General features: G+C 42.3%; 1 protein-coding gene across 1 annotated transcript in view; it reads left to right on the top strand.

Moving 5' to 3' along the window:
• Positions 1–4,381: 4,381 nt before the first annotated feature.
• Positions 4,382–9,609, top strand: part of TBX19 (T-box 19) — a 13,666-nt gene continuing 8,438 nt past the window's right edge. Inside the window, exon 1 of the mRNA XM_009329696.1 lies at positions 4,382–4,747. Within this exon, the coding sequence (XP_009327971.1) occupies positions 4,551–4,747 (197 nt within the window). The 5' untranslated portion in view covers positions 4,382–4,550. The remainder of the gene's footprint in view (positions 4,748–9,609) is intronic.

Below are 9,609 nucleotides of genomic sequence, written 5' to 3'. Positions count from 1 at the left end.
GTTCTCTGCGATTTCACCTGATCACTAAGGGCCGCCTTTTATTTGGAAACATGCACCTAAAGGCCAAAAAACAGCTATCCAATGTCAAGGCAAGGAAGGCCTCTTTAATTACCTTTTTTCTTTTTTTGTTTTTTCTTTTTGCTGTGTCTCACCAGCTGGTGGCCAGGGGGGTTTTAGAACGAGTTTAATTAGAAAGTCAAAAAGAACACCTTGCTTTTTTCTGCTCTAACTTGGTGAATAAACTCCAGTAAGTGTTGCAGGATTGTTCTTTCACTGCTCTTCCCCAGTCCTTCTTGCTTCGTTTAAAAATGTGAGCCGCTAAATTCTTATTAGTAAATCCTGGACATGGCTGGAGATGATTATGAGTATTGTACTTGCATTTTTAACTAGTAGGGGTTAGTTCTGACTGGCTATGAGCCACGAGGTGTCTGATCCCTGCCGGGAAGTGCCCAGCTCTCCCGGCTGGGTTTCAGGGACAGTTTACACTCTTGCAGGTTTTGTATGAGCATTTCCTGCTCCCTCCGACGCCCCTGCTGATTTGCTTGTTTAATTAAACGGGAGACAAGCGCAAGAGCGGTAATAGTCTTCTGTCCTTGGGCCCTGCTCTGTCCCACCTGCGGTGGCAATGACCGCTGTCAGTCACCTTGTTACCGTGTTACTCCGTAAGTGCAGCTACCTTTTCTTCCAATGTCAGGTTCAGGGAGATTTAACTTCCAGCCCAAGAAATAACCCACCTGGCCTCTGAGAATGGGTTATTCTCAGTGCGCCGGCAATACCTATGTCCAGTGACATTAATCTGTTTGTGCCTCAGTTTCAGCATCTGTAGACTTGGAAAAATTTATCTTGCAAGAAAGTAGGAGAGAGAAGGGATGTTTGGGAAGTATTCAAAGTTGTTATTTAGGTGAACAGAGGGACATAAGATTAGATGATGTCTCTTACTTCTCCTAAAACAGGCTAAATATTCCAAATAAAGAATAATACAATATTTATAAGGGTTTCCACCTTTTTTTTTTTAATGAAAAGCCAACAATAAGCAAATAACTTTGACTATGGATCCATCTGTTTGGTTTCTCTTCTGCAGCCCTCTCCCATGGCCGCTGTGTGAAGCAGAGACGATGTACAATGTGAGGAAGCCTGACGTGTGGGATGGGATTCATCTGGGTCTGGATGTGTGTTTTAAAGTAAAATCTCAGGCCCAAGCGCATTCAGCTGATCATTTGCTTGCAGGCATGCAAACTTGTTATTTCTTTGGCTAATTCTTCTAGGCTGGAAAGATGTGTCAGTGGTGGAGCTGTGCCTTCTGGATATGTTGCTACGTATATCATAAATTGCTCTTAGTCTGAACTCTTACAGCTGAAACACCCTTCCCCACGCTGAAAATAGCAATTGGGCTATTCCCATTAGCCAACCACAGGTAACTACTCTCATTTTGGAAAATGTGGTTGCAGGCATCCTGAGCTACGGTAACATAGTTATAAAATTAAAATTCAAACTGCATGAAAGTCGGGTATTTTAAGAGATTAGATTTGTTGGGGATTTTTTCCTCTGGGAGACAAGACTTTCAAGCATCAGGCACCTTGTGTGAGTGATAACCGTAAGCCCCCAGGTGTAACTTACTTTTAGTATCTGAAAGTGTATTTTATTATCGTGCAAATTTTAGTATGATACTCCAAAGCAAATGCCTTCGTGCTTCTCCCTTAGGGACACTAGCTGTAAAAAAATCCAGTCTTATTGATGAAAAACTTGCTTCCCAGCCCATTGCTGGAATGGGTCTATTATCCATTCCTTCCATATATCCTTCCTTCTCCACCGCTCTGTCCCAGGAGTGCTTTGGGCAAGTAATGCACTCAGGGCAGGACCCCCCTTTCTTTTGCTTTGTGGCTGCCTCCATTTCCAGTCCATCTTTGCTGAACATACTCTTTGCCTCTAGCAATTCACCAGTGTCTGCTGGTGAGGCAACCTTCCACTTCCTTGTTTTGAAACCCTTCCACCAACGTGAACTGTTGTTGCTTTTGTGCATGCTTTAGATTTCCTTTAAGCTCTAAGCATCTTGAGGAAGGCAGATTGGATCTGATTTTTCGGAGGCTCTAATCTGCTATCACTCCACTTGAAGCCCTGTGGGAGAGACGGGTAGTCAGTACTTCTGAAAACCAAGCTGCTTCAGAAAGAACTGTGTGTAACTACTGAAATATTACTACTTTTATGAGCTACTGTCTCTTTACTTGCCTCAACTTTGAATCTCCTGATTTCTGAGCAACTAATTCTAAAAAAAGCTGTATGGAAACAGGGCTTTGGTTAAAAAAAAAAAAAAATCCCCAAATAACACAGATGTATTTGTTTTAGAGCTGTCTGAAACACTGAAGTTGTTGAATTGAAACACACAGTAGTTCAACCAGCTCTGATTTCTGTGTTTATTTACATTTATAATATAATGAAACTAAAAACTGTCTCACATAGTCTCCTATGCATTTGCTATGCCATTTGATCACATGCAGGGAAAAATTACAGTAGTAGCTTCTCTTTTCTCTTTGACCACTTGGAAAGGAGAACCCAAACATAAACATACTCCATGTTACACAAACATACTACCTGAGATGCAATTATTTTTCCAAATGCAAAGTGGCACACTTCCAAGTACCTAAATATCCTATAGATTTTAAAGTACATTCTTCGGTTGCTCAACAGTGAAAGTGGGCTGGATATTATCTACAAGTTGCTATTGCTATTCAACACCTTCTAGTGTAACTCATGAGGTGAGTTGATTGATAGAGTAATCTAGGTAATTTTGTTATGAGTTGGCAAATTAAAAGGTACATAAAGGCTGAAAAGAAGATGAGTTAGAGTGTGAAGTTTGAAAGTAGCATGATTGGGATTACCCAGATGCAAAAATACCTCAGGCCTCTCTGGCTTGCACCTTCCGATGGTGCTGAGATTGCTGGGAATGTAGGGTTCTCTCCTAAGGTCTCCCATTTTGCAGAACATCACATTGCTGCACACCTGCAGCTGTGCAGTTTTGAGGACTTGCAGCCAGTATCCTTACTCCATGTAGGGCTTGAGGGATCAGTAGGACTAGTTGCCAAATAAGGTGCCGTACAACACAAGTAAGATCAACCAGCTCTGGCTCTTGCTGCTTAGCTAGATGGTCTCTCAGTTTTTTTAACTGCAAGATCTGTTGAGCCTTGCCAAATGATGGATTTATCTTAAATTCTGTTTTACAAAATTTGCCAGACTCTTTCTTGTCTTTATAAATCCCATCAGTGATCCACCAAGTCATTTCATTTTTTAGAAAAAAACAGAAGCACAGGAATTCAACAGAGGCTCTTGAATTAAACAAATGCAAAGTTCTCTAAGTAGCCAGAAAATATATTTCTCTAAAAATGACTTCCAACAGTATGTTTTCATCATCAAGTCCCTCACTATGTCGTGTCCAACAGACCAGAAATTTCAGAGGCACTATCGGAGCTAGATGCATCAGGGGAAATTAGGCACTCAAATGCTTTGTTATGTGCCAAAGTCCAGTGTTTACGGGTCACTGGTATTCATGTGGCCTCCACTTAACCCTTTAGCATGGAACTGAACCCAGGTCTCTCATATCCTTGGCTGAGTGCCGAAATTGTTGGACTTCTCAGTAAAACGGTGGTTTCTTTGTGGAGGGTAAGTGCGGTTGGATTAGGCTTGTCAGAGAAGGTCTCAGCCTGAGGCGAGAGGGAATGCCTGTTTTAGGGATGCTGAGGGAGCTTTTGTGTGAGGTGGACCTTGCGCGGGTCAGCAATGCCAGGCCTCAGGCAGTTAGGCTCACACCCAGCCCCAGAAGCATGGGGTCTGTCCCTGGAAATGCAGCCAGAGGGGAGTTCAGCTGCTTGTAAGGTGCAGCAGGGGTTTTGTGAATGGCTGTGGGACCAAGGGATGGACACAGTAGGCATCAATGGTGGAGTGTAGGGATGCTGCCTTCTCCTTGTGCATTGAAACCTCAGTGCAGAAGGGTCTCTTACTATTACATTTTGATTTAGCAACATAGAGGAATGAGGTTAATGCGTTTACTCCACATGCCTGGTGAAAATATTTTAAGACTACCTTCTCTGTGTAACTATCTTGACTGTTACCAGCTCCTTCAGTTAGAGCCTGCATCAGCGTGAACGTAATTTCCATGCATTGTTTCAGTCTGGAAATGAAACAATTTTCATTAATGGAAACCTGGTTCTCAAGCAGAACAATTAGACCCACTTCAGGTTGAAAAAAGATAAAAGCATGCTAATTTGGATGGAGGACTCTTCTTTCAAGGCAGCCAATTGAGTCATCAGCGTGCCACCCACCTGACCGTCTGACAGGTAATTAGGAGATAGTCCTCTTTTTGTGTGAGTGTGTGCGTAAACCTCCACACGCTGGTGTCACTGCCCATTGGGACTTCCAGAGGAAAGAGCTAGTCAGTGGCAAAAGAGTGAGGAGAGCACGTTTGTCAGACGGTGCCCAATGAACTGACTTGTTTTTTGATTTAGCTCATTATTTTTGTCTTTTAACAGCTACCTGAAGTTTCCGGCAGTAAAGTCGTCATGGCAGACCTGGGCTGCAAAAAACCCAGCGACTGCACTGTCTCCAGGCTACTCAGCGTAGTGGAGAGCGAACTCCAGGCTGGGAGAGACAAAGGCGACCCCACTGAGAAACAGCTCCAGGTTGTCTTAGAGGATGCGACGCTCTGGCAGAGATTCAGGGAAGTCACTAATGAGATGATCGTGACCAAGAACGGCAGGTGAGTGATCTGTTCAGCACTGCGGGCTAAGTGTAGATGACAGCCAGGGGGTTAAGTGGTATAATAATAAGTTGTGTGTGCAGACTCGAAAGAACTGCAATGAGCACGTAACAGTTTTATCCCTGCAGCCTCACAGTCCCCTAAAACCAGCATATGAACAGAATGGGGTGTCCCTGCTCCTTTTCGGTCACTGCTAAACCATTCCTGCCACCCTTTATTCCTACTTGTGAAACGTGCTGGAGAAATATATTGACTGACTTAAGGTTGCACAAAAAGGGAACTTTTGCAAAGGAATAGATGGTACCTCTCAAAACCTTTTGAATGATTTCTTGTACTAATAATCATCAGCCTTTATTAGCAAGTCCTCACCTGTAGACCTCAAATTACTGTACAGAATCAGATTGGTGTTATCCCCAGCTGCAGTTCCTGTCCCTGTGGCCTTGGGTATTAACAGCTTGTACAAGCAGTCTGTACTAGAATGGGGTACAATAAAACTATGCCCTACGTGGCATGTATGTGCAGTCCGGATTGCATGGTCCCACAGTGGTATTGCTCTGTAGTTGTTGCTGGTGCCCTTAGAAACAAGTGGGGAATATTGGTTAACACACACAGTTTTAGAAAGACAAAATACTGTGATGTAAATGGATCACGTAACTTACTATTTGGGGAACGCAGAAAGGCATAGGAGAAGAGTGCAAAACCTGGTGAGAAGGATACTAATTCTGAATCAGACACTGGCTTGAAGGAGGCTCTCCACAGAGGTTCTGCTCAGAACTGGGCTGACAGCAGAGTCCAGCCCATAACAGACAGGCAGCTACTAGAATAAGGTTCGCCGTTACAGTGGTACTAAGGTTTTTATTTAATGTACCCTTGCCACCCCTCTGCCACACACCACCACACCCCCCCAATATGCACATATTTCTTTTGCAAGACCTCTCAGGAGATCTGCACAGGAGAGAGGAATTAAGAGATGGAGAGAAAAATTTACTCATGTGGTGTGACTTCTATTAATTTTGCAGACTTCGACTTAGCAGAATTTGTGGATGATATTACTGTCGACTGTAGCTTGACAAGGGACATAGGTGAAAGCAGTTAAAAGGAAAAATCTAGTCTGTTGGCTCAGCAAAGTTATTCTGTTGAGAGAACAGCTACCTTCCCAAAATATCAGCTCTTGGTGTAACACTGCCTGTTGCCATTCTGATTCCTCCCAATAACCTGTAGGGATAGAAATCTTCTGCTAAGGTTCTCTCTACACCGAGAAGCTGCTTTTGCTTCATTTAAATTGCTTTAAAAATTGCTGTTAGGCTACAGCAAACTTCTGAGTGGACTTTCACTTAGTGTACGGTAGCTTAACCTGGCCCCTTAGCAGTGTAAGTGACCAAAAATGAGGTAAGATAGCTTTGCCTTGAGTTAATTAAATTGGTACAAAGAATCGCACCTTACCAACAGGGTTTTTTCAGTTTCTTTCCTCTCAGCTAATGTAAATCATGATTGCATGGTGATAGTAGTTCTCTCTAAAATGTCTAGGTGAGTGCATAGATAAAATCTTTTTATGATGATGATAAGGGGATCTTTTGTTATTTGAATATGCTTGGTTACTTTTTATTTTGTTGTGTAAGCTGCTTTATTTTTCTTTATTCTAACTTATACACTCCTTATCAGCTTGATCCTATTTTTCCTAAAGCCAGTGACAGTTCTAGTAACGTCAGTGGGGGCAGGAATAGGTTCTTTATGATCAAACTACAGCAATCTCAAAATAAAAAATTATAAAAGTATGTCACACCGTCATCCGCATAAATCCTTTTAACAAAGTTACTGTAGCATCAGGGACTATGAAGAAGGATGTCTTGCATTTCTGAAAGTATCGTCCATAACAAACACGTCAGCGCACCAAAAAAAAGGAAATACAGACAGTGGCCTGCAGCAAAGCTCTCTGAACAACTCCATGCTATTCAAAAGGAGACAAACTTGAGACAGTTTCCCATGAGTGCTGAGTTTGTTTCAGGTTCAAGATTCTTCAGTGATTGTCTCCAGAGGGATTCTCAATAGAAAAAATATTGATCTAATTCTGCTGCTGCTTAAATCAGTAGAACTAACTCAGTCATTCTTGCTGAAGGGTATATGAACGCCTTTGAAAACTGTGTTCTACGATTAACGAGAAGAGCCAGTCTGAATTTCTGCGTGTGAAAACTAAGACAGTTTGTGCGGACACATTGTTAGCAAAATTCAGAAATTAAACTGAAACCTGATACAGGAGCATCCCAGAGAATGAAAGGCTGATTGATTAGTGATCCTCAAGTGTCAAATTCTAGCATGCACAATTCTATCTACTGTGACTGAGTCATCTCTAATTAGTACCGAGGGTCCCAAAATGTTATACTTAGATGAACCAACTGCAGTGTTAATACATAGATATGTCTCCGTTGCTGTATCGTACTTCATGATAATAATCACCTGCCACAGCAGTATGCCTAGGTACACAGGGAAGACAGATATATTCTGAACAGGGTAGACATCAGTGAAATTAAACTGCATGCTATATCACAAAATACATCCCAATGAGTGCAGCTGATACGGTGGGAATCAGTCTCCTGTTTTACTCAGATTTATTGTATTCAATTGGCATTTCAATATCAAACGCTTTGTTTTCTGATTGAGCAGGTTTTCTCTCTCAGTGTTTATACCATATCAGCCATGCAGTATCCTGAGACTTTGCAATCCATGTTATTGCCACTGTTCCCCTCTGCATATGGGGAGAATCCGCAGTGGATCAATGCAGGCAAACGTGAGTGGGGGAAAAGAAGCCCTTTCCAGGCTTAAATGCTAAAGCAACTTTACTGGTTACTACACATTCAAGTTTGATATCAAACATTTTCCCACTCAAGTTCTGTACTGCGGAGTAATTGTAGCAGATCTGCTCTAAATAAATTGAAGAGGCTGAAGTGCTCAGCTATTGCAGTAATGGAGGTCACGTGTGTACCTACCTGATCATTGAAACAAACATTCTGACTCAAACAAATTTGGAGAAATCATTGTTTGCCATGCTAAAAGGCAGACAAATGTGATTTTAACAGTAAAGCCACTTAATCAGCAGAACAAGCGAGGTGGTAAGTTTTCCATTGTCAGAATCTGTACAGCCAAGACATGCTGGTCCAAGCGAGGTGGGCATTAGCTGTGTGTGATGCAGGTTAACGCAGGGAAGTGCTATAATCTCTGTGATAAAAGAGGTTAGAGGTTGATGATGACTGTATTCTCTTCTGGCATTAGTCTATAGGTCTTTTGGGGATAAACTCAAGCCTCTCAAGTAGAAAGGCAGAGAAGTCTGCATTGTGGGCAGAGGAATTAACAATCTGTATGTAACACAAATAGTTCTGAGAAACGGAGGGAAATTAAATTTTCATGTGGATTAATTTTCCCCTCCAATTTCAGCTGAATATCTAAGTGTGTTACTTTGAAGACTGACTGTAGGGAGTCTGAGGAGTGCAGGGAGCAATGCATCCGTACTTTTTATCACATCCCAGTTTGATAGCTGGTGAATCCTGGCCAGAAAGACACATTAAATGTAGCATATAAATCCTTGGCTAAGCTTCTATTTAGTTAGAAAGATCACGATTCAATATATTTTTCTCAATGTTGCATTGGCCCTACATCACTAAGTATTTGTATTAGATGAAAAACCTCAAATTTCTCAAATCCTGCCTTTTCCTGTCAGCAGAAGGTGCTGAATGTATACAGCAAGAACTATATAAAGGTGTCCAGAAAGGTAGGTGGTGAGTGGGGTGTCATAGGAGATTGTTAACCATCTGCAGCTGAGTGTCACTGGAGAGAGAGTATGGCTGCAGGGGCAGAGACTTTTGGTGTCTTGGAGACACCTGGAGAGAGAGCCTGGAGTTTCAGTTCCCTTGTGTATTTTGGATGTCTTGCACTGCTACCTAACTAAGCCTAGAGAGCTACCTTACCTTAGCCCCATGGCCATGGATCTCAGGCAATTGCTGTGGTTGCTTGGTGTAACCAGTCTTTCTGTACCTGTAAAGAAAAGGAGCTTGAAGATCCATTGGTCTGCGCATAAAAATGTGGCATGGCAAAATGGCAGTTGCCAGGAGAGGTCAGTATGGAGGTGTCTGGAGCAGGGTGGCCTCTTACTCATATAAGAATGTAGGAGGTGATAGGTAACAGCTATAATAATCCTCCACAGTAATGACGTGTATTCCTTGGCAAGCTAAGAAACTTAATGAATAGGATACCTTTGTTGGGAGACTCCTCTGTTCTGCTGACCACAAATTTTTCCCAGTTCCTGAAACGGTTGGAGCCCTACTAACTCTATTGCTGCAGACTTTCAGGCACTGAGATGCCAATTCAAAGCTGCATGGTATGGACCACAAGTACTGAGATAGACAGAAAACTGCTGAAAGTCTAGCTGTGAGCCGCTGCAAATCTCCTTTACGAAAGAAAAAATAATAATTAAAAGGGGATTGAGAAAAGGTGGCATTGAACCTTTAAGCACAAAAGGAACATTTCCCCAAAACTAAGCAAAGGCAGGATTTCAGTTTTAAATGCACAGGATGGAGGGAAGGCTGGATGATAGATGTTTAGAGCTTAGTAAAGGACAACATGGCATCTAAGGTAGAACTAAAAGCAGAAGAACCTGATCAAGTTGATGAGGTCAGGAAATGTGGAAGGGGAAGGATGGGACCAAATTACTGGAAGAACTGCCAAGTGCAAGGTCTGACGGCAAGGATTTGAACCAGACTTCTCAAACTGGAGTTTTATGTAATAGTAGTGGGACAGTACGTGAATACTTGCACTTAAGAAAGGGAGAAAACACATTTTGGCTAACTACAGACTTTTTAATATCCCTGTCA

The sequence above is a fragment of the Pygoscelis adeliae genome, unplaced genomic scaffold, assembly GCF_000699105.1.
Source record: "Pygoscelis adeliae isolate BGI_AS28 unplaced genomic scaffold, ASM69910v1 Scaffold120, whole genome shotgun sequence".
NCBI lineage: Eukaryota > Metazoa > Chordata > Aves > Sphenisciformes > Spheniscidae > Pygoscelis > Pygoscelis adeliae.
This window is presented reverse-complemented; position numbering and strand designations above follow the sequence as displayed.